Source organism: Asterias rubens, chromosome 10 (assembly GCF_902459465.1).
Source record: "Asterias rubens chromosome 10, eAstRub1.3, whole genome shotgun sequence".
Taxonomy (NCBI): domain Eukaryota; kingdom Metazoa; phylum Echinodermata; class Asteroidea; order Forcipulatida; family Asteriidae; genus Asterias; species Asterias rubens.
In genome coordinates this window covers 11,017,811-11,044,698 of record NC_047071.1, presented here as the reverse complement: position 1 = coordinate 11,044,698, position 26,888 = coordinate 11,017,811, and the positions used below count along the sequence as shown (strand labels likewise).

The 26,888-nt window shown below is 37.7% G+C and overlaps 1 protein-coding gene across 1 annotated transcript in view; it reads right to left on the bottom strand.

Moving 5' to 3' along the window:
- Nucleotides 1–26,888, bottom strand: part of LOC117296031 (sodium/calcium exchanger 3-like) — a 66,596-nt gene that overhangs the window by 15,361 nt on the left and 24,347 nt on the right. Inside the window, exons 5-9 of the mRNA XM_033778880.1 lie at nucleotides 23,096–23,179; nucleotides 18,458–18,466; nucleotides 11,652–11,806; nucleotides 9,113–9,212; nucleotides 1,383–1,404 (exon numbers count right to left, since the gene is read on the bottom strand). Coding sequence (XP_033634771.1) covers nucleotides 1,383–1,404; nucleotides 9,113–9,212; nucleotides 11,652–11,806; nucleotides 18,458–18,466; nucleotides 23,096–23,179 — 370 coding nt within the window. The remainder of the gene's footprint in view (nucleotides 1–1,382; nucleotides 1,405–9,112; nucleotides 9,213–11,651; nucleotides 11,807–18,457; nucleotides 18,467–23,095; nucleotides 23,180–26,888) is intronic.

Here is a 26,888-nt window from a genome sequence, read left to right as displayed (position 1 = left end):
AAGAAAGGTTTTATGCTAATAATTATTTTGAGTAATTACCAATAGTGTCCACTGCCTTTAAAGGGATACGATTGTTTATCACCCTCAAAATTAATGCCAATACAAATTAATTGGTTTGAAGTCTACAGCAGAGTTTGTCTTGAGATTGGGCAAGATTGTCTACACCAAGATTATCCATTAAATCAGCTCCCTTCATTTGTATTGGTTCATCTATTGTATTGTATAGTATTGGGATGATTAATATTATAATTTGATAGCAATTAGTAGAAGAACTTATTACATAGCAAAATTGATTGCTTGTATGAAATGTGCACGAGAGCTTGTGGTGTGCTGTATTGCAAAGCGCCCCCTCTCTCTCGATTTCCACAGGGAGATGTAAAGCCAATGGATGATTTACAATTTAATTAATGGACAAGGCAGCATATTTATCTCGTGGTTATCACCACATTGTGACGGGCAATCAGTCAAGGTGACAACGGACGATCTTATCAGACAGCTGCTTAAAATAATGGCCGTCGCTGCAGAGAGAAAGAGCGAGGAATACTATAGGGATTTGATGATTACGATCGTCTGGTTTGGGCGAGCATTGATGGCCTGGCCTGAAGGCCGACATGGATGAAAATAGAATGTCAACGGGGACCCGAGAGGTGAAGATAAATTGGTTCAGAAATCGGCGGGAAAACCATAAAGACGTGTTGTATGAGGATGATGTCAAAATATGCCTTATCGTAGTTTACTCTGGGTGCGTTTTGGCGGCGGTAACCAAAAACTGTTTCGGTTGTTGAACGATAACCGAGCTTTGAGCTCGGTTACAGTTTTGGTTATGACGTCAGAAACAATTATTGGTTACAGCCGCCAAAACTCACCCATGTACGCGCACGTTTGGCGTGGAACTAGGTGTATGCTGGTCTAGCTATAGCGATCAAGTTTGATCGCTGTCTAGCTAGGGTTCAAGACTGATCGCTAGCCAGACCAGCATGCACTCCATGCCACTCCTATTGCGCGTATACAGAGTATTTGCGATAAGGTATAATGATACTCTCTATAGGCACTGATGCCGAAAAAGACGCAAGTGCCAACGGGAGACTATTGGACGCTAGGTGGCAGCAGACTTACCATGTAAATTTCAATTGTTTACGTAGTTCTGAGCATGCGTACCAAGAACAATGGATTTTACCTGGTAAGTCTGCTGCCACCAAGTGTCCCAAAAGTCTCTTAATTATTGTCTCGGGAAAAAATACCTACGACTGATTCACATATGTTTCTAAATATATCCGTTACTGGTGAGCAAGGCGGCAATAGGAGAGCTGCCTAAGCACAAACAATTATGCTTAATACCAAAAGTAAATAATATAAATTAAATTAATTGAAATAGTACTCACCGTCACTCCATTCTCACTCCTCCTGAAATTCGAAAAGAAAAGGGAAATAAAAATTAACATATTTATCAAATCAAACAACATTTCGGAAAGTGCATTGCATGCCAGATCAGTTACTAGTCAAAATAAATATGGAACTTTAATATTAAATACTGGACATCTCCATAGACTGCATACATGGAACATTATAACTTGTAAAAGAACAACTAATAATCCGCTCAAATTTCGAAATATCCTAAAATCCCCCAATAGTCCTGTCTGATCAGCTGGCAGGGTAAATTTGAACAGCTTTACAGCGCTCCTCATTTAATTAAAAACAATTGTTCTCCATTAAAGACACTGGACACTATTGGTAATTGTCGAAGACCAGTCTTTTCACTTGGTGGATCTCAACATATGCATACAATAACAAACCTGTAAAAATTTGAACTCAATTGGCTGTTGAAGTTGCGAGCTAATAATGAAAGAAAAAAAAACACCCTTGTCACACGAAGATGTGTGCATTTAGATGGTTGATTTAGAGACCTCAAATTCTAAATATGAGGTCTCGAAATCAAATTCGTGGAAAATTACTTCTTCCACAAAAACATGTCACTTCAGAGGGAGCCGTTTCTCACAATGTTTTTTTTTTACCATTAACCTCTCCCCATTACTCGTCACCAAGTAAGTTTTTATGCTAATAATTATTTTTTAGTAATTACCAATAGTGTCCACTATCTTTAATAAGAAACATTTCTCTATGGTTAGTTTGAGCAGGATGTCATTAGCGAGGGTTTACGAGTGGTTGCACAATAATCAAAAAGTGCACAAACACTGATAGACCGTTGACGAAATTAGTGCTAGTAAGTTGTGTGTGGTTTTTTCTCTAACATTTTCGAGTGTTTGTTTACAGAAAGGTGGATTATGGTCAATATGAACGCTGCTTACGAGTGCCATTTTAAGAGAGCACTCTGTCAAGCCAACTGCAAAGTAACATGGTTAATCATTAAACAACCTTTCATCCAGTGTCAGTCACAGTACAGTTACCTCCATAAGCCAAACACATCAAAGGCTTTATAACACTTGTAGTTGTCAACTTATTTTTCGGTATAAATTGCAAAAATCTTGGTGTTAAAGGAACACGTTGCCTTGGATCGGTCGAGTTGGTCTTTGAAAAGCGTTTGTAACCGTCTGTTATAAAATGCACATGGTTATAAGATGTTTAAAAAGTAGTATACAATGATCCACACACACGCAGTTTCGAGTGATACTTGTGTGGATCATTATATTCTACTTTTAAAATTATCTTTCTAACTATAATTATGCATTCTATAACCAACGGTTACATACGCTTTTCAAAGACCAACTCGACCAATCCAAGGCATCGTGTTCCTTTAAAAAAAATGACACAATGTTGTCACAAAGAGATGACAGATGAAGAATCAACTTTAGCATTGTAGGATGTTAAAGTAACACCAATCTTATTGTTTCGGCAGAAACGAGTGTAAAAAAATAACACCAACATGTAGTTGTGCTGAAATATATTACTGCTATTTTAACACTCTATGCAGAGTTTGATTATTTCTTTGATATCTGCATGTGACGACACCCATTATGTCAAATTCAGGACCCCAGCTTGGGCAGTGTAATAACTAAGGCACAGTATTTAATTTTAATTATATTCATCTCCGACAATGCTTGTAGGAGAGTGAGTCATTGCGAGACCACTTCCCAAGTTCAACTAAATATGTAAAAAAAAACACAAATAGAACATGTGAGCAATCTTGTTTGCTTGTGGAAAGATCAAAATTTTACGGAAATATTTTAGCGCTCCGAAAAGGTTTGACGACCCGCGTAAATGTGAAAAGTTTCGCGGCCCACATTTGGGTCATGGCCCAAAATTGTTGTTGCTCTTAACAGACAAATCAGGTGGAGCGATAAATCTTTGACTACCGGACGGTCGTTGTACCTGTCCTTACTCTATGATCATATTGATTCAAAGAGAGGGAGTAAGCTTGCTAAGAACATATTCAAAATGCAGTGTCTTGCCTACATGTATACACCATTTAGATTGTGTTTCCAAGCACACAACTAATGGAGTTACAGAGCAGAAATAACATCTAAGTAAGGAAAAACTAAGACAGAGCTAAGTGACCACTGTCCACTTATAGCCATCCTCTTATGTTCTCCAGCAATCATACATGCTCTGAAATTTAATTTGGCCATCCAGATCCCAAATGGCTTAATGGCTTTTCCCTCTTACAAGAGTTATGATTGCTTGTACAACAACATAATTAGTGGCAGGAAACATACAAAAGGTTTGTAAAGAAACTCCATTTCTGTTTTCCATCCATCCCGTTCGGCAGTCTGAAAACCCTGGGAGCAGTGGCCTAATACTAGTAATAGACCTTTTCGCAAATACCGGGGCGCGCGCGTAAAGCTTGGAATTAGGTGCATTGTGGTCTAGCTGGTATCCAAATTTGATCCATATTTATATCCCACAATGCACGTCATTCAACAGTCTGCGCTTGCGCATTGGTATTTGCGATAAGGTCTATACTCCATGGTTACGGCAACACCCAAGCAACCTATTGCAACCTAGTGCCAGAAACTGGCCGAGAACAACATGCTGAAAGTGTGTTTGCTTGGTTGAAAACGTGCCGAAATTGTGTTCGTTTTACAGTTACTCCAAGAGATTGTTTCTGGCTTGCAAAGTAGATTTCATTAAATGCTGCCAACTGTTTGATAGGATTTCAGTATCTTGAACTGCGCTACGTGATTTTTCTAAAAGGTCAAACATGCGAATTGGTCTTCTTCATGTTTTCTTATCTTCCTTTCAAGTTCATCTCAAACAAGGGTGCTAAAAGCCACGCTGGGTATAAGGGGCTACAAGAAGGAGACAATTAAAGGAACACGTTGGCTTGGATCGGACGAGTTGGTCTCTACAAAGCGTTTGAAACCGTTTGGTATGAAATGCATTATGGTTAGACAGATGTTTTAAAAGAAGAAGATAATTATCCACACAAGTACCACTCGTGCGAGAGCACGAGGCTGTTAGAGAAGGCTTGTAGAAAACAGGCTTTCAGACAATCAAACAAAAGACGAATCACGAAACAAGACAAGACAGACAAAACGAACAATTACATTACAAAATGCTGGCGACAAAATACAAAGAATTAAAGGCACCAGCCGTCGAGTTTCACCAAACTCTTCCAAACTTAGGATTAATCTTAGTTAACGAGTTAAGTTCCGTACCAATAGATATTATAAGCATTCATTGAACCCATCCTAAGTTAGACGAGTTACTCGAGATAAAATATGGTTTCGTGAAATCGACTGCAGGCTAACAGAATCGACAACATGAAATATATAAGTTAGTGAAGGAGGGAAGCTTTTACATCCCGGTGTCTCGTATCCACCTTATTCGTGCATGGTATCGCATCATATTGCCCTTTTTCAAAACGACCTCGGCAGATGCATTATTAACATTTTCGATTAGCTTCTATATTTTCCCCCGCCAAATCCATTAAAGGCATCGAACACTATTGGTAATAAAACTGCAAAAAAATTATTCAGCAGTTTTTCTTCCACTAAGAAAATAAGAATAACAAAATGTAACTTGCTCTATAGTCGATGTCCTGTGTAGCATCATTGATATTTTCTTACATTACAGTCTGAAATTTGAGTACAACATAACAACCCTCCTTCTACATAAAAACACAAGAAGCAATGTATACAGCACATCCATGTATCCCTTACAACTTGAGAGGCATTAAGTCTGGTTTCTATTACAATCTTCACCAGTGGGATGGGTAAACGCCCTACAGCTGTGATATTAAGTTCTTGTTTTCAAGTAGACACATGTACTATGGATAGGACACTTCCGCAAATATACACATCCCACCAAGTAGTCTTGGTGCAAGACGGAGAAACCGGGGCGGTGAGTGGACTATAAGTCAGGTGAGTCGGTGCGCGCGCTGTCGGTGAACTGGCCGCGGTGTGCGTGAAAAGGGAACGAGAAACGTCTTGCACCAAGACTACCCACCAAGACGCTCCGTGAAAAGGTGATAACAAAGAGAAAGAAGAATGTACAAAAACATAAAGGATATTAGAAGCATTTTTGTAAGATTTTTATCAAATTCAAGGTTTTGAACCACTATCACAAGCCTGACACTGAATGGGGGCAACGAAAGCGATTGCATACATCCATGGCCCTGGTCATTGCATTGGTGCCCTTCAATTGCTCCTTTAGACATTTACAAATTCGTCATGGTGTGCCCTTTACCAGAATGGAAGAGCCTTGGTGCCCTTGCCCTTTTAAACATGAAGCGTACACGCTTGCCAGATAATTTTAAGGTAACTGCCCCAGCCTCAAAAACAAAACAAGCAGAGGAAGACGACGACGAAAAGACACAATTCATCAACAACGTGCTCATCAGCAAAGTCAGCAAAACACAACAATCACCCACGACTCCAATGCTTACTTGCTTGCTTAAGTCGAGTGGTGTCATCTGCCTTTCTGTCCCCGAATTTTGACTTGAAATCTGCTTATTAATTTTAAGAAGTTGGGACCGGTCTACAAGGTTTCCCAGGTTTCCTCCCCCACACTCGCCTCCAATAATACACACACACTTCATCAATGATTTGGTTTAAAGACAAGAAGTATCTCTGGCCAAGCTTCACTCTAACTAATCAGATCCACCACACAGTCTCGAGCCAAACTATTTTGACTCACTTTGAATGAGCATCACTGGCGGACAGCCCAGAATAACACCACATCGTGCACCACTCACATTGATCCACGCCTCGAGTAAAATCTTCACGTTAGACAAAAAAAAAGTTTCTCGGTCGTCAATCCCTCAGGAACCCGTCTTTAGTTCTCGAGACAACAAAAACATCTTTGTTAAAACACTGGAAGGACTTAGAGCCAGTTTATAATAATTTTGATCAAAGCAAATTATTTCAATTTCCAACATTAAAAACCTGAAACATTACTCAAGAGTAAGACGTCTCAAACCCACAGCAAGGAGGGCTGATTTGCTCTTATAAAAAGGTTGCAATTTGTATTCTAAAAATAATAAGTAATTAGAAATTATTTTCAATGCCGGTTCTTTCTCTTGTTTCCCCATGTTTCTTCACGTTTCTGTTTTTCTCTCTTTCTTTATCTTATTGATTGGTTAAAGTGATTTGAAGACTTAGTCATATTGATTATTACATTAGGGACTCTAAAAACTACTGTTTGTACGGGAACTGTGCGAGTATTGCATGTTGTTGAATTACATGGAGTCTTGCTATAAAACATTCAACCCCGTACAGTGAGTTTTGTGGTTTTAGAGTGGATTTGGAGAATTGACGTAGCGCAATCCAGCGTGCAATATGCACAACTGCCTAAATACGACACAGCACCAAAATCAATTCAAAATGTTGGGGCACAAGGGGGGAAACAATTTTTCTAGGAGGGGCAATTCTGGCCGATATTATAAAGGTAGCTTCCGTTTTCATTTATTCTTAAACAAGACTATTTTCAGAGCTCTTATATTATGTAAACCTCTTTTCAGGGCTCTTGTTTTGCCATAAATGTTTTATAACGATATAAGATAACTTGACGTGAGTTCAAAAAACAAATAAATCGTCTCTCTGCGTGTAATAGAAAAACAAATCAAACATTGAACATTTCATAATAACGCTTATTAGAATGCAGCAGGCTCGTATGCTTCGTATTTGAAAGGGCAAGTGCACCAAGGCATTTTCTCCTTGGTAAAAGGCACCCTATGGGGATATTGTAAATTTTTACTGCAGCAGTTCAAGGGCATGCAGACACTAAGGTAATCGCCTTCGCTGCCTACGTGAAGTATCCGTTCTGATGTAGCATTACTCTGGTAAATTTCAAATCTCAAAAGTCCACGATTTCAACAGGATAGGACACGACAACAAAACCATCAAGTACATCCATCCGCAGGCCCCTTTCTGTCTGGACAGAGTACTACATGTACAGACCAACACAGCTGTTGGTTTTAAACACCACACTCCGGGGCGCAATCTGTCGGCCCAGTTCAGCCGGGGGAAAATCTCGCACTTCACCGGGGGGAGGGATGTGTGTGTCACGATTCTCTCAACCCTCGTAGTGGAAAACAAGAACCTCGTAATTAATATTTACTTTCTCTGCGTCCGCTTAAAACAAAACACTGTTTTAGGAAACTATCTTGAAGTCGAGTTTAGCGAGTTGAAGTCATGGACAGGGTGAGAGTCTCACAACCATAAAGAAAAGAGTGCAACATTTATAAAATGCATAACCAGGAGCACATGGTCAGAGAACATTTTTGTTTCTTTAAATGAAATCGTCAAATGAAATCGTCATTAAAGGCAGTGATGGACACTGTTGGTAATTGTCAAAGACTAGCGTTCACAGTTGATGTATCTCAACATATGCATACAATAACAAACCTGTGAAAATTTGAGCTCAATCGGTTATCGAACTTGCGAGATAATAATGAACGAAAAAATACCCTTGTCACACGGAGTTGTGTGCGTTTTGATGGTTGATTTCGAGACCTCAAGTTCTAAATCTGAGGTCTCGAAATCAAATTCGTTGAATATTACTTCTTTCTCGAAAACTATGGCACTTCAGAGGGAGCCGTTTCTCACAATGTTTTATACCATCTAACTCTCCCCTTTACTCGTCACCAAGAAAGGTTTTGTGCTAATAATTACTTTGAGTAATTACCAATAGTGTCCACTGCCTTTAAAGGTCCACGTAAATAGAACACATAAGGATTTATCAAGAAAATGAAATCACCGTGCCGTGAGGACCGCTTACAGCATATTGACATATTTCAATATTGTCCATTTCATTTATACTTTACTAAACAGCTCCGATGATACTAGATTCATTTTGGCGATACGTTTGTATGATATTTTCTTCCGATCTGGACTCTTGGCGCATCAATGTTAAACTTTAAAAAAATATTGTCTGGGAAGTCTTGCGTGGGAGCATGCAGACCAAGGCAATCTCTGCAAATGTTTACCGTATGTCTCATCGTATGTGCATGAGCAACTTCCTCTTTCAAATCCTCACATCCTGAACACTGCCCTTAAACACACAACATGGTCTCATCTATGTTTGCCAAACGTCATCCCAAATTAACCATCTCAGTATAAGTGCAAATGCTACGTCAAATTTCGCTTTTTTAAGTCGGGCTAAGTCTTAACTCAATCCGCGTTATCCCCGGATTTGAAGCTCTGATAATAACCGACAACACAGAGTGAACAGCTGGTCCGTAAATGACGTACCAAACCCGGCCCTCAAAAAACTTGAAGGACCATCTCCCCCCCCCCTCCTCCTCTCTTAACCTTTACTCTACGCAACACTCAGAGTGGCTATCTTGCACATTAATGTATCGACACACGCATTCCACAAAGCGCCAGTGGTTGGTGTGATGTGACTAAAGGCACATTGTCAACAGTCGACGATTTGAAAAACAAACTTGACTTAAGATTTTCAAAATTGAAATTTGTCTCGATTGACGTATTGATTTTATGCATATCGAATTCATGCAAAGTAATCGCTTTTTCACTATTTTCTCGTGGCCCAGATGGCCGATCGGTCTCAAACACAACAGTTTTTTTCAGTTGATGTAGTGGATTACATTAAGTGCTTACCCTACCAGCAAGTGTTTTGTTAGCAAAAACCAATCATGTATAAATGTACCTTTAAAGTAAGATAAACTTGAGTATTTTTGTAAAAAAGGACTTACGGAATGGACCGGTGGAAGAGTACATCCACGTCTAGCTTGCCGGCACTCTCGAGGACACAGTAACTCGCCGCTCCGAACGTAAACTTTCCCCGTAAATCCTCTGCAATTACAGACAAATATAAAAGATGAGTCTAATACTTCATTGTCGTTGATACACCAGTGGTTTACAGAAAAAAATTATCTCCATCTTCAATTAAATTGTTTTTTAAATTCCGTCTGAATGGTTTTTAAAAACAGTTATTTGGTACCAGTTTTGTATGACTTAAATAATGGTTTTAAGTCCATTCGTGTTATCTAAAATATTAAATATTCAAATTTAAATCCTCTAATTTACAATAAACACACGGGAAAATATGCACCAACTCCTTTTTCCCATCATTAAAGGCACTTGACACGATTGGTACTTACTCAACAATAAATGGTTCGCATCATAACGTACTTGGTAACAAGCTGTCCATAGTATAAAACATTGTAAGAAACGCTTTTTGAGAAAGGGGTAGTTTTTTTTAAAATACTTCAGGCCTGAAGCCTTTTTTGGCATCTGAAATCACACAATTTTGTTGAACGAGGGTGTTTTTTTCTTTCATTATTCTCTTGCAATTTCAATGACCAATTGATACCAAAATATCCACAGATTTGTTATGTTCTGCCTACGTCGGGATGAACCAAGTGAGAATACTGGTCTTTGACAATGACCAAAAGGTGTCCAGACCTTTAAACTAATCATGTCCGAATACTTAGCCAAAGGAAGAAAAAATACAAGCGGACAATTTCCTCGCAGACTATAATAAAACGGAAGCATTAGCCAAAAACCCCGAGAAGTCTTCTGCAAGGTCTGCTCGCGCCTAATTGAGCTTGATACGAGATACCATTCTAATCATGAGCTCATCGTGTATGATACTTAGCAAGGTTTCCCAAACCAGCCACTCAAGCCAGACATCAATTTTAGCTTCTTCTTTTTGTACAGGTCGATGTACATGCAACCTTGAGGTCTACTTGGCTATTAGACATAATGGTTATGATTTTTTGTTATATGCCCCCGGCTATTATTTATTGTACTGCTTCATATTGAAATGAAACGTGGACATTTTGAGAACGTGCACAGTGAGTGCAAAGAAGTACCCCTCTTCTGTCAAATATTGTGTTTAAGGAGTGTGTTTATTATTATATAAAAAAACAGAAACTATAGCGACGAGAAATGGATCACTCGATGATCTTAACAAGAACAGTGTTAATTAATTAGAATTTTCTGCCGGTTAATATTGTTTATCTGATGTTTAGATGTCTAGTTGGTACTGTCTAGTCCTTGGTCTTTTTGTTGTCCCTTTTTGTTTGTCTTCTGTCTATGGTTTTCTTGTTTACTACCCTTTAGGCCTTTTTGTTTAATTTTGTTGATTACTTATTCTGTAATTTATTGTATTTGTACAACATTTTTTGCTGTGTGAGGTTCGTGTTTTATGTTTAAATATAAATATGTTTGTGTTACTTTACTGGAATGTGCTGCTGACGTCATATGACGTTATGTGACGTCACTCACCCATGATCCTCAACAGAATATGGTTATGGCTTAGGGTGATTAATAAATAACTAAAAGAATCTCAGATTTTTTTTACAATTTTTGAGATAGTATATTTCAAAATCCAAAACATCATCCAACGACTTTGCGCTGCCAGTTTCAACATAAATTCGGACCGTATTGGCAACTGCAGCCTTGATGTAGACTTTTTGATCATGTGCTATGTGTCACGTATGTGTACCATGTGAATACATGGGCTCGTGATTATTGTGAACGTTATATCAATTACGTTTGCGGGGCGCTGTGTAATGATCCGTTAATTATAACTGTGCCGGGGCGGGAGGAGGCAAAAACAATGGACACCTTTGGTAATTGTAACGACCAGTATTCTCACTTGATGTACCCCAACATAATGCATAAAATAACAAACCTGTGACAATGTTGAATCAATTGGTCGTCGAAGTTGCCAGAGAATAATTTAAGAAAAAAACATCCTTATTGCACAAATTAGTTATAAGCTAAGCTAAGCTAAGCCTAATTGGCTTCAGGACTGAACATTTTTGACTTTTTAAATAAGAAGTTCCCTCTTTCTCAAAAACTTTGTTCTTTAGAGGGAGCCGTTTCTATAGTGTCCGGTGCCTTTAAAGACACCGGACACTATTGGTAATTGCCATAGACCAGTCTTCTCACTTGGTGTATCTCAATATATGCATAAAATACCAATTCTGTGAAAATTTGAGCTCAATTAGTCGGCGAAGTTGCGAGATAATAATGAAAGGACAAACACCCTTGTCACACAAAGTTGTGTGCTTTCAGATGCTTGATTTTGAGACCTCAAATTCAACTTCTGAGGTCTTGAAGTCTAATTCGTGAAAAATTACTTCTTTCGCGAAAACTACATTACTTCAAAGGGAGCCGTTTCTCACAATGTTTTATAGTTATACTATCAACCTCTCCCCATTTATACCCATTACCAAGAAAGGTGTTATGCTAATAATTATTTTGAGTACTTGTTCCTCCTACCTGTTATCGGGACATTCGTTGTTTCGTCTTGCAGTGTTTTAGCCTTGTCCACCAGGCCCATAAGACGGGGATTGTTGGAGTCTGCTGAGGAAGGCTTGTGACCGTTGACTCTCTTCTTTCCTCCCAGGATGGAGCGAACAGCAGCGTGCCTGAACCTAGAAATAAATAAAAATGGGACATTTGAGAAAAAAAAATACAGCCAAAATTATTTTAGGCCCACACTAAAAAAATGTGTTGATTATCCTGAAATTTGAACAAACCATCACTTTAATCTTTTTAGGGGAGTTTACCGAGTTGCACAGGAGTTAACCTTATAATATTGTGCATTTTTGTTGGTAATTTATACCGTCGGCCCCTTAGGTTGGTAAGTTGTTTCCAACAGCTAATTCTATTCTCTAATAATAGTCCATATCGAAAAAGTACAATAGCACACTTGAAGTTGCGAATCGTCGAGATACCTATAAGACAGTTTTATTTCATACTACTCTTCACCTTATGTCAAAGGTCAACAAAGGTCAACAAAGGTAAACAAAGGCCAACAGGATCAACATAGTCATAGAGTACCCGTTGATCAGTGAGGTTAAACAAAATTCTCAATTTTTTTTCTTTCTGGAACACACATAACCAAAAAAAGGTGCAACTCGAGGGATATTTATTAGTAAACAAACAATATTATTAATTAGTAACATCACAGAGGATTGCATGCTGAAGAAAGGGAAAAAAGGGAAATGAGAAAGAAATGATGAAGATGGTGATCAGGATGATGTGAAGGTAGTTGTTAATAATGACAGAGTATGGAATACACCGATAACGGAGACGACTGGGGAATGGACAGTTAATCAAAAGTGATGAGCTTTGACCGACGTCCCTATGGAAACACGTTTCCTGATGATCAATCCAGTCTTACTGTCTCTGGGTATGTGTCGAACAGCTCAGTAGTGCATGAAACCCACGTTAAATGCTAATTAATGTATTGACAAAAGCCAATGGCTGCTTGAAGTCTTTATTCCCCTCATGGACTGGATGCAATTATCAAAGAAGCTCATCATGTAATGACATACATTTACATTAATGTGCCGTTCAAATGGCATAGCGAATATACAGTGCCGACCTTCTTCTTTAACATTCAATCAAACCTGATGTAAAGATAGAATTGAACTCAAATTGTAACTGACGTAGAACCTATTCTCACCAATAGATATTATGTCCCCCCATAATTATTATTGACAATAAAAACAGGCTCTTGTTTTAATGAGCTTGAACAGTTGGTTGAATTTGATGACCAATTAAAGAAATTGCCTGCACTTTAATCCCGGTCATATTGGCCCATTACGTCTAACGGTAATAATTACTCCAGCAATTAAACAAACCCCCAATTATAGGAGCAATTATTAGCAATTTGAAAATTCTACTATTCTTCGAAACAATTTTGCCCCCCCCCCACCCCCCCCCCCACTTTATTTTAAACATATATATATTTCAATTTTCAAAACTGTGAAACATTACTTAAAGGCAGTGGACACTATTGGCAATTACTCAAAATAATTATCGGCATAAAACCTCATTTGGTAATGAGTAATAGGGAGAGAATGATAGTATAAAACATTGTGTGAAACGGCTCCCTCTGAAGTGACGTAGTTTTCGAGAAAGAAGTAGTTTTCAACGAATTTGATTTCGAGACCTCAAGTTTAGAATTTGAGGTCTCGAAATCAAGCTTCTGAAAGCACACAACTTTGTGTGATAAGGGTGTTTTTTTTCTTTCATAGTTATCTCGCAACTTTGACGACCAATTGAGCTCAAAATTTTACAGGTTTGTTATTTTATGTATATGTTGAGATACACCAAGTGAGAAGGCTGGTCTTTGACAATTACCAGTAGTGTCCAGTGTCTTTAAACTGAATGTCCTTCACATCTTCCATTTTTATCACGACTACAGATCCTCGGACAGCATATACTTCAACAATAGATCAAAACTGTTCTACCAAAGTTCCATTAGAGATACACATTACCTCTAACACAAACTACTCCCAGCACCAGACTCAAAAATACACCATGCAATGAAAATATCAGGGTACATAAATTGCCGTGTTTTTTTTTTTTGTTTTTTTTTAAGATTGAAATACGTGATATTTTTTAGTATTTCTCACATCAGATTGACCAGTTACCCCTAAAGAAAGTCAACATGTTTAAAACGTCACATTTCCGGGCAGAGGGATATGCAACCGTTACCCTTTTGTAGTTTTGGTCATTTGCACCTGAACAGTTTGCATGAAATCGGACCAGGTACAACTTGTGTAAAATCCAATGTGATTAAAAAAAAAAAAAAAGGCGTGAAAACATGCACGGCACAAAAATGCCAGCTGCAGTTTAGTGCCTTTCGGCGGTGAGTAGACCAGGGCCTAGTTTCATAAAGCATGTAAGCACAAAGACGTACATAAGCACGAACTAATCTTGTTAATATAGAATTTGAGACATTGTCAAGCAAAACACGCTTATCAGTCAGAGTACCATACAGTTACCATTGCTGCGACTGGTACTCCGTTTTTGTCTTGCTTAGCAAAGAAATTTGCCAAGCAGTGTTTTCTGCTTAACAGCTTTATGAAATTGAGATCATGTCGTCCATCTCTGTTTACACATTATGAAGGAAACGGGTTTCCTATGTGTTGTACCCTGATATTGAAATAGAACACACAGAACTGGGACCGACACACAGTCTAATCACATGTCAACCTTAACTGAAGCGGTAAATTTTATGTTTCAATCCATCCATTTTTTTTCTTCTCTTGTACTTTTGACAGAGAATTTATAACCTTAAGCAATTCGTAATCTATATGCCAGCCCACGCACCACTTTGATGCTCGGATCTGGGGGCATTTTGGCACTAATGTGTACAATGAATACCGCCACAGAACAAAATTGAGTCGGTTGCCAGATTAGTCTGTGGGCACGAACCCAAAAAGAACTAGATACCAAGAGAATGCTGTGCTACTACGCGCATGCGCTGAAGTTGCCTGTGCATGCAGTCAAAGTTAATTTTCTTCACTTGTTGGCAATTGTTTCTGACCCAAAAAGTTCCATGAACTATTGAATTAATCAGCTTTCAGATGTAACTAATCTTGTCATTTTTCAGCCGATAAATTTTGTTCCGCTAGTTGTGCACTTATTTTCGTTAACCTAATGAGCTCATGATGAAATAAAGAACCAAAAAGCAATTTGTAATCTAGATGCTATTTCTGGGCCAAATAAGTCCCTAAAGGCTTGATACTGGTATGAACTATTGAACTAGCTTTCAGATGGAACTAATCTTGTCTTTTTGTCAGCTAATTTTTTGTTAAAATACTAACCACTAATTGTGCACTTAATGTTCTTAACCCAAATGAGTTCTTATTAAACGAAGAGCAAAGTACCAGCGCAAGAGTAATGTCACACGAGGCAACTTGGAGGCAACCAACTGCAGTGTATACTATGGGACCACTTTGGAAGCACATGATACGTTTTTTTGTTAACTTACAAAAGTTACGATCCCCAATAAGAATTATGTGAACATTCAAATGAAGATGCCTTTCTATTTTTTGAGATTGACCGGAACGGATTGCCTTTAAATCCTCTGACAGGACCCTTAGATACGAACAGCGCAAGCAGTAGATGCGCAGTGCGCAATCCTAAGATGTGCACAGACAAAGCCTTAGATGGACATAGCGCAATCCTTAAATGCGCACAGCTTTCTCTTGGTTCTACATAATACTACACACTGATGAATGGATGATGACAATAATGGTTTCCCACAGTGCTGGTGAACTCACCCGTACCCTGTCAGGCTTTTATGTGAATATAAACATGCAAAACTGGAATGAAAAAGAAGTAACAACATGCCACCGTTATGTTTCAACAAATGTTTTACAAAACCATTCATGTGCTATAACCAACAACCCCATGTCAACAAAATGTAACAAACGAAAACAACAGCAACACCGGCATTCTACTTCACATCCTATTTGGTTCTAGCCATTTTTACCTCGTTGAATGAATGAAAAAACAACAGCATAAAACAAACAAACCGACAGGACAGACATACATATACGGATACATTTATGAATGGAAGTTTAATGTAGGCTCATGTTTGTGAAGGGGGACTGTCGTCATGGTTTTAGCAGGTCAGTCTGTATAGATGGAAATTGCACATGACGTCATTGACCGCCATCATTCAACTTGAAATGTCTAAATACCATTCCGAGCCTCATCCCAAATTCACACTACATGGATGATGATGCAATAATTTGATGAACATTCTCCGTGTTCACACACAAGACACCAACATGCTAGTCTCAGGGGATGGTTGAGTTTAAAGCCGAGATATGATGCAAATGATGAACAAACTGCTTGTTCATGCACAGTACACCACTATGCAACATTACAGTGTCGGGGATGGTTGAGTTTAAGCCGAGATATGTACACTACAACTAGCCAAGAGGAATCACATACTCAGCTAGAGACCATGAATATCTCCAGAAGAAGTAACAATCTGTGCAAAATCCCAGATCCTATATCCCTTCCTCCATAAATACAAGCTTGTCAATTTTTACCCAAACTTTGCTCAACAATTAAAGGCCTTCTGTCAAAATGTATTCCCCCTCAAATTGGACATCACCTCGCAATATTGAAACGAACGTATGAGTCACAGATGATACAGCTACATTACTTCCGCAATTCCGTCTTCTTAGAATTTCAACCCCGATCTTCTTCTTCAACACCCCCCCCCCCCCCTTCCCTTCTCCTCGTAAGTCATCTGCCCGAATTCCTGGCTTTGGAAAAATGTCAGCGTATCCCCGAGGCATAACACGTACTACACCTTGTGCAGTAATTGACGCTGTCAGATTGTACAACACTGTCAGCAAACATTGGCTTGACACGGAACCAATAGTGTTTATCTGTTTCGGGTAATAATTGCTGACGGATTGGATCTACGGCATAACATGCAACCGCCCCCCTCCCCCCACAACATCCCCATGTGTGATTTTTGTTAGTGTATTTTTGGATGGGGGAAGGGAGCTGACGGTTTCGTTTTTAACACTGATGTAGAAGCATGCAAGTATAATATGGATTTGAATTACAGTACAGATTGCAATAAAGAAATATAGTCAGAGCAGCTAGATCGTGTGTTGAAATTCTAAGCACTTGGAATATTTTTTCTTTTCCTGAATGGAAAACAATTCTTACAAATCAAATTACCCAATTATACACATAACATGCAAGACCAACATAATGCAATATTGCAATATTTATCCTAATAGAATTTCATTCTTACTTGTAAGAGAAACAAAACATTTTATATGTGATCAAGTATATAACACAATGTCATTATACTCTCTCAAATTGTCATTTGTCATGATACCAAAAAGAACCCAGACTCCTTAATATCCAGACCTTTTGTAGATATTCATAAAAGCTGATTTTGGGTGGTATATTACTATTTGTTTTTCAATGGCAGAGTCATAAATATGGTCAACAATAATCAACACACAAAAATACCATCTGATTAAATATTTCATTGCCTTACCTGTAACAACAACATGCTGATAAAAGTGTATTCAAAATTGGACACAATAAAACATGCCGGATACAATACACATGCATGGCGTGTACAGCCAAAAAAATTATGTATGAATGACATTTTTAGACACACAATGTTAGACTGCAGTCTATTGCTTTTTTTTTCTTCAACGCCCGGGTTCGATGAACCGCAATGTCAACGTTTCGAGAAAACCTTGGCTGCAGAGTAGAATAACTTGATTGCCAATAATTCAATATCATAAGAGGTAGGAACTACTGTCGTATTTTCTTACTAATAAAAACAGGTGACTCATGACAGCTTAATAAAGATGAACATTATTTTTTTCATCTTCTACTTTTTCCCCCGCCTGCTGCCAATTAATGCGTCGAGTTTTTCGGCGCGTACATTATCAGATACTATTTTTAAAGTAAACCACACCCGACTAATTTTTTTGTAAATTCTAACTTGGTTTTGGAAAACCATTGGCAATGTTTACAGCGAGAGTGTTTTCCCATCATTTTGTTTCAAGAAAAAAGGAAGGGTTTAAGTTTAAGTGAATGTGATTTATATTATGTTTGAGGGTGAGACACAAATCCCAAAACGGTCAATGTCTTAAACAAAATGAAAGGTGACTTTTTAATTTAATTTTCAAAGACCAGTCTTCTCACTTAATGTATCTCAACATATGTAAAAAATAACAAACCTGTGAACATTTGAGCGAGCTCACTTGGTCGTCGAAGTTGCGAGATAATAATGAAAGAAAAAACACCCTTGTCACAACGAAGTTGTGTGCTTTCAGATGCTTGATTTCGAGACCCCAAATTCTAAATCTGAGGTCTTGAAATCAAATTCGTGGAAAATTACTTCTTCTTTCTTTGAAAAATTAATTCTCACAATGTTTTATACTACCAACAGCTCTCCATTACTCGTTAACAAACAAGTTTTTATGCTGACAATTACTTTGAGTATTTACTAATAGTGTTAACTGCCTTTAACAGAACAAGGACGGCCGTAATGTTCAATACCCAATACAGAAACTTAAACATGAAAAACCAAGGTGTTGGTGATCCGCATGCAAGTAAACCAAGACATACCTCAAGCTATACTTTTGTCTACATGACATAACAAACTAAAATTTGAAGAATGGTGATCACATTTTAACTACAGATCATGCATACATAATACTTCGTAGAGTGATCAGACCGTCACAATCAATGTACACGATAACAAGAGCTGGAATGGGGGCATACTTTACCTGTTCCGACTGTTGTTGTTTGGACCAATCACAGGTGCAGAAATCGTGTATCAGAAGAATTGGATGTGGGTGTGGTCAGAATTATAAAAGAAGATTATGTTAACGTCTACGACACGGCACTAGGTTTGTTTTAAACCGTTGGAAATTATTAGAAACAAGTACGTATACAATGAAATTAATTTCACATAAATATTCCCCTGTAAAGTTGTAAATCAACAACTTTATGTAAGTAGTGAGTGACAATTTTAGGTTGCTAATGGTGTTGTTAGAACAAATATTTTACTGTTACGCAAATAATATAATATACAACAATTATTGTTAGCAAACTCTATTAACCATTAGGGACGTCATACATAGGACCGTTCCACACGCGGTAATTTACAGGGAACTATAGCTCCACACGCAATCTCCGTTAAGAAAGGTTTATGTTAATTTCCACATCATTTATTGGGCGGACAGTGAAATATACTGCCAGAACAATGTATGTTGTGACATAGGTGAGGGGCCTATGCAAGTGGTGTAGTTGGCTGCCTCCAAGTTGTCTGTAAAATTTGCCCGTCTGACATAGCCTAGCCTAGTTCACGTATCGTGCTTTCTTATACTACTCAGCAAAGTATCAGTATAAATTGTGTTGGAAGCCGCAACGTACAAGGTGAATGGCATTATGAAATCAAGACCCTTTTTAATGCTTAGATTGTATTTGTTCATTTACTGTGAACTTGGATAAAAATGCCCTTTTGACTGTCCTAAATTATCAGCTTTTACAAAGGTATTGCGGTATTTGAAAGCCATAAGGGCCAAGCACAGTGCCCTGGGGTAACTCTCAATACCATTATACACCGTCTCGACAGCATCACTCTGTATAAGGTTGCCACGGCAACCCTCAGCCCGTATACACAACCAGAATGAAGTAATCAAATGACATAGTTATCTAATCATATTTAGTGAGGTTTCATTATTGTTGAGTATGTACACTCCAGAATATATGAGCTCTCATGGCCAAGGACATCTTTCTTGAGGCAATCTTTTCTCAAGTCATGCGTGTGTTTTCCTTCATATTTCTCCATTCCCGTTTCGTGCGTTAATTCTCTTGTACTTGTCTGTGTTTTTTCCCCGTGGCTACTTTCCCGGCATCCAAGATTCGGTAAAAGCACACTCTGTATAGATAATCTAATAAACTTCTTCCTTTATCAGTCCCCCCCCCCCTCCTTGGAAAAAAACCAGCTGAGTTATATTAAGTAAAAGGCACACCAAAACTATACAGTGAATGTGGCCGTTGGCTGTCAGTGAATATTAAAATACACGTCAGTTTTATAGCATCAATACCAATTTGAGGCTACACTTCGTAACATGCGATCGGTTTTAACAAAATGAAAGCTAATTTCAGGACTGAGGTAAAAGCGTTCCTGACTCAAAAGGAATACGCTTTCCCGTGAATTTCGTTGTATACATTCAGAGGCCCTTTTCGAATACAAGGCTTTGGCTTTGGACTCGGCTTCATGATCTATTCTCTCGTCTGAAGCCCCGAGCGCCTACGCAAAGCACGCACAAAACAGCCGCGGGGCCAAGCTGGCCTGTGCCGAATCCAAAGCCAAAACCGTGGTTTCAAAAAGGGCCAAAGATTGAGGACTGTTCACCTCTGACCCTTTTTATGGTGATATGCATAAGTTTACACAAAAAATGGTATAAAAACTGTGACTTTTCTATGGGCTAAAATGTTTTAGATCTACATTCTAGTCTAAAATGCTTACACCCCTTCGAAAATTTGAAAGTATATTTTCCAACAGCTACATGCTGTGAAGTCCATTTTCGGGGTCATGTTTGCTAAGGATAGGCTGTGATTGTTTCAGTCACTTGAATTGCCTAAGTTAAGAACTGAAATACGCTATTTACAACCCCACCCCAACAACCTCAAAATTAGTACTTAATAAATAAATAAATAATTAGATAAATAAATAAATATTGTGAGGTTTGTTTTTGTTCTTAATTCAATATTTTGAATTGCCCAACACTTTTATTTGTTTGTATTTCCATCTAAGTTATGTTTGTTTGCATGTGTTTAATATTTGTACCTTTTTGTATGTTTGTGTGCCTTCTGTTGTAAATTTTGAATGATTGATGGCAGTAAACGGAGTTTAACTCCTCTTGAACGAAAAAAAAAAAAAATGAAAAAAATACTCTTAATTGTATAGAATATTTGATGACGTCATCTGCAAAGGCCTCGTAGGTCGAGTCAGATGAATACCCTTATAGATTTGTTTGTTAACCATAACCAACAAGAGGTGTACATTTCCTTATCCGACAAGACAAAATGCAAGAAACCAATCACTCCCAAGGTTAGGAACCCTCTTAATACAACATGACCTCACACAGTCACGTTTTTACTTCATAAAGCGCTTCCCGAGTTGATTAATTGAGAAGTCTTGTGTTTTGTACAAAATGAGACCGATTTCATATGCAATCCATTTTGTTCTCAAGCTTTACCAAGAGCGGTTTCTCTGCTTCCGTCCTGTTGAGGAGACGTTTCAGCGAAACCTGTTTTTCTGGGAGTAATGACTCCAGTTTTCAAGGCAAACCATATGATGTTTTCTTATTATCTTTACATGCAAACCATGTTCATACTGCCACCATTTTGGTCATGTCCCTTGTATCCATTAACAGTACCGGATACTGGAAACAAATCAGGCAATGCAACTTTAAGATTGAGAAAGAATTATTATAACATTTTCACATATTAATCTATGAAGACAACAACCATTTGCTTGTTAACATGTGAATAATGTCTGGTACCTTGACTTGCCTGGTCGCATGTGGGAGCTCAACTTGAAATTCATCAAGACTGCGCATAGCAACCTGTTTTTGTTTAGCGTTTATGGCTTTCCATAGTTTTCCAAACTCGGTTGCAATTAGAATGGCCTATATGGTTAGCAAAGAATATGGTATCCAAGTGATACAATACATTTTAATATGGGTGTCCAACGTCTCTGATGTGCGTAATATTGCCCGGAACCATGTGACTTAGCAACACTGGAATTAATCTTGGGGATTCACAAATGAGTATCAGTCTAAGACTACGCCAGGCATTGTTACCAATTGATATTCAAATCTAGCTTGCAAATGGCTCATTGGTAATGCAGTTGTCGTACTAATGGATTCCTCTGTGCCATTATTCGGGATGCAGTTTGGTTTGGATTAGGAACAAAGTCACTCTCCGTCATCAGTAAGTAATGTATAAGCATAGTTTTTGTGTTGATGATGGCGATGACAAAATAACCAAATAAAGCAATAACTATTCATGTAAATACAAAGATCATTTCTACTAAGGGGGAGGAATAGGCTAAGAACAAGTGGTTTTAGCAAATTGTACAAATCTCTGTGTGTCCTCAATGAAGATCAAACTCCAAAATTTACGTTTTGATTTAAAATAAAATTTCATCTTTCCAGTTACTGTCCTTTACGTTCGTTTTAAGTTTAACGTGTTGATGTTCTTGTTGTTTGATATGTAATATCACCTTTGTTTATTGTCTTTTAACTAGCCTATTGTATCCTTAATGTATTGATCTAACAGTATGTGTTAATGTTCCATTGAAGATGTTTGTACTTTCGTTTTACTGGTGATGAATAAACGGAGTCTTAGAGCTCCATACAAAAGAAGAAAAAAATACAAAGATATTTACGGACATATATGCCTACTTGATACCTAAGATAGAGCAACATCCAAAAACCCTTGTTTAAAAAAAATACTAATAACTATAATTATAAAATATAATATTAACTAATATAACGAACAAGCAAACAAATAAATAAACAAATAAAATACAAATAGTTAAAAGAGACAAACTTCAACAATGCCAGTGACTGCTCTTGTTAATAAACAATTAAACAACATTTTAAAAAGTGACTACAACTTCAACAATAATGATTTTTGGTTTCTTCAATATTATTGTTCCATTACAATTTGAAAAATTTCAAAAACAATGCTTCCCCCCCCCCCAAAGAAACCATAATACAAACTTTACAACATTAATTTTACAATATACTTCCAGAAAGGTTAATTGCTATGGTTTTTCAGTCTGACACGCTTTGTGCATAGCTACGAAACACATCAGCCGTCGATTTCACAAAACTCTTCCTAACTGAAGATTAATCTTAGGACTTAGGACGAGTCCCAACCCTACACTGTAGCATGCAGACCTTAAGAATAATCCTAAAGTTAGGACGAGTAACTCGTCCTTACTCGAGATAGGGTCCTTACTCGAGATAGAATTTATCCTAGCGTTTCGTGAAATCGGCTGCTGTAAAACTAATGCAGTTAATAATGTCTCACTTGAAACCCGAATAGTGGGTGGGTTGTGCACGATGGTGTCAATGTGAAATTATAATGGGGGGGGGGGGTTGTTATTTCAAAACATTCATATTGCAATATTTTATTCTTGAAGGTAATTTTCTATCATGTTTCAGTCTGACAAGCTTACATTTGTACGCTGCTTTGGAAACATATCAGCAAAACTGAAACAATTGTTAATTTCTCACTCTAAACCCAATTAGTGGGTGGGTGTGCACAATGCGGAATGAAGGGGGGGGGTCGCTATGAAATATTGAGCGCAGTATAAATATATCAGCGTTATTACATCTTACCTGGCTCTGGCAAACTGTTGCTTCTCCTCATCCGTCCTATCAGACCTTCCTTCCTCTGGACCTGCCTCCAAATCCTTCAAGACACTGTTAAGCAAAGAAAGAAGAGAATGTCTCTAAATCACATTCGTGGAAAATTACTTCTTTCTCGAAAACGTTACTTCAGAGGGAGCCGTTTCTCACAATGTGCTATACTATCAACAGCTCCCCAATACTCGTTACTAAGTAAGCATTATTGTAAGTAAATACCAATAGTGTCCACTGCCTTTTAAAATACAAATAATATAGTCTTAGGTATTTTTTAACTTTCAACACTTGTCAGAATTTAAAAATAACAATTCAGATGCATAGTTTTGTGCTTACTTTCTACGATTGATGTATAAGATCGTTGTTCTAGAACTTTAAGAAGTTATAATTTGTCTATACTGTGCAACGAATGTGAATGTTGCTCTTTAGATATTGGTCATTCCAATATAATAGGTTTGTACAGCGAATATCACTATTGCTTTTTTTTATATTGGACAGTGGACATCCAAATAGGTTTGTACAGTGAATGTCTACTTTGGAGTTGTGCATCAATATTGGATGTTGGATATTCACGTAGGTTTGTACAGTGAATGTCTACCTTGTGCATTGATATCGAACATTGGACATTCCAATAGTGAATGTTAACCTTGTAGTATAAATACTGAAGAAGTTTAATATTTTCCCCGACTTATTACATGAACATTTCAAAAATCGACAAACAGCTCGGGTTCCCTTTGAAACTTTGCAAGGAGAAGCTTTAGACTGATTGATAGAGGTTGATTCTCGGCTACGGTAAATCTAAAACCCATCCACTGGGGAAATTATCGCCGTCTACACTTAGAATACGACGGTATCAAATATCTCCGGCTAACTGCTTCAGACTCCTCGGGAGATCAGGCTCCGTTTCTGTCATTTTAAGACAGATACTATATTTCCACAGTAAACAAAACCAAGGATAAATGTAAATTTAAAGTTAAGGGAAACATAAATGTTTGGACACATTTTGTAATTGTCAAAGACCAGAAATCTCACAAGTTGTTTCCCAACATAATGCATAAATTAACAAATCTGTGAACATTTGGACTCAATTGGTCATAGAAGTTGCAAGAGAATAATTAAAGAAAACACACCTTTGTTGCAAAATGTGCGTGCATTCAGAATGCATTACAGGGGCAGGCCTGGAGTCATTTTTGAAGCAGTTATGTGAGAAATAACCTCTTTCTCAACAACTACGTTACTTCAAAGGGAGCCGTTTCTCACAATGTGTTATGCCATCAACGGCTCTCCATTTCTCCGTTACAAAGTAAGTTTTTATGCTAACAATTATTTACCATCAGTGTCCTGTGCCTTTAACCAACTAAATTATACGTATATGGACAGTTAATTAGACTGCAGTGGGAACACTTAGAACCAAGAACCCATAGAACCCACAGACATGTACACTATAATAGAAGGCTTTTAATGATAATGGGCTCCGGAGCAAGTGTGTACGTCGAGTCGAGAACGTGTTTTCTTGTTTTAGTTCTGAGGAAGACACCATAAAGGTAGACATAAAAGGACAGGATGGTGAAGAAGGCCCAATGCACAATACACCATCTATTTGTGTAGAATCCAGTACATTAAAAAACACCAAGAAATACTGCTTTCAATAGTAAACAATCTGAATATGTCCCGTTATTTGTTTGCTGTATTGTACACTTACTAACACTTACTAACAAAACTAACAAAAATATACAACATTTTATTTTCATTGTATGATCATTCTATGAGATATAGTGCATTGCGCGGAACCGGAACTACAATAACAACATTATTTTCCAATAATTTGTTTTTGGAAAAAAATAAAAATCGAATTAATATTATTTCCCCCCTTGATGAGAACACAAATCAAATTACTCATATCTTTAAAAAAAAAAACTTTAAAAAACAACAACAACAACATAAAAACAGATGCCTCAAAAATAAATGGAAAAAAATGAGAACAAAAAGTCATTTGTCGTCTGCAAACATTTTTTACTTGAAATTGAATTCTCGCCAGACGTAATAATCAAAGTTAAATAATAATAGAAAAACATTCATGGTTACTACCCGAGCGAGAGGCAGACGTAATTATAGAGGAAAAAATCCACTACTGCGCACTTTGTGAAGTTTCCTTTGATTATCCAACGTTAATTAGTTTACAGGCATAATTACCGGTGATCAAGTAAACACAAATATTAAACACACCAAAAATGTGTGCAAAGTTGCTTTCCATGAAGTTCACTTCTGGGTGTATCATTAAATATAAACAAAAAATTACATGTTTCTTGCTTCACCTTAAAGGCACTGGACACAATATTTAGTAATTGTCAAAGACCAGTATTCTCACTTGGTGTATCCCAACATGTTAATAAATAATCTGTGGAATTGGTCATCGAAGTTCCTAGAAAATAATGGGGGGAAAAACCTCGCTGTACAATTTAGTGTGCTTTCAGATGCCTGAAATAGGCTTTAAGCCTCGGCCCAATTTCATAGAGCTGCTAAGCACAACAATTTGCTAAGCATGAAATATTTTCCTTGATAAAAACAGGATAGCCAGCCAAATTTCCACGTTATTTTCAGGATAAGCAAACTTTAGCTGAATACCAGTAACAAGCAATATGCAACAAATGGAAATTTAGTCGATAATCCTGTTTTTATGAAGGAAGATATTCCATGCTACGCAAATTTTTGTGCTTAGCAGCTCTATGAAATTGGGCCCTGGTCTTTCTCGGATTCAAATATTTTTGTATGAGAAAATTAATAACCCCTTTCTCAAAAACTACGTTACTTCAGTGTAAGTCGTTTCTCAACACAGGTCTCCATTGCTTGTAAACCACAAGTAAGTTATGGAAAGGTTTGCGGTAACACCATGTAATGAGTATCTCTAAATGAGTTGGGGTGGTTCTGAAAATAACCGTTGGTTTCAACTCGACGTTTCGATCAGTTTGCTCTGATCGTCTTCGGGATAAAGCCTTAAGTTTTGATTTTATTTAACTATTGTCTTCATGTATAAGTGTTATATTATGTTTTAAGATGGCTCTTTTACTGTGACCAAAAATGACATCAAACAAATCCCATCCCAGACATGTCTACATGATTTGTTCCGTTGTATTGTGCATTATGCTGAAAACAACTTCCCGTCAAATTTGTTCAGTTGTGAGTGTCCAGTCTTTGAGCCGATACAGACATTGTGAATCATAACGTGTTTTTAGCCATGTATTAGTAGAGTCATACATGTAATCTCTTTCGGATGGATTAAAAAAGGGCCTCACAGCGTGAACCGAAGGACAGCTACATCATCGATCATAATTGCTTCTCTCCACCCAGGAGGATACGTAATTAGTTTTACAGGCTGAGACTGCCACTCAATCGATTGACCACTACCACCTAATGGATTGCTGAGGGTATACAGCCCCCGCCCCCCTCCTTCCCCATCACCACTCCTACAAACCCCTGTCATGGATATAATTCGGAGAGTAGTCCTATAGCATAATTGCTTACGGTGGATACGGTGGATACGGTGTCAAGAGTTAATGAGTGACTGCAGGATAAGTGCTTACGTAAGAGTGAATATTGAATACATGAGCAATTAGGGTTCCACACCAAAGTGAAAACAGAGAGAAAAAATCAGAGAGTCTCCCAATAAAATTAAACCAGTCAACTCTCTTATTTAAAAATAAATTTCATCCCTTGAAATTGTCACTGTTTGTCTTTTCCCGATTGTGATGTTTTTAGTTCAAATTATTCA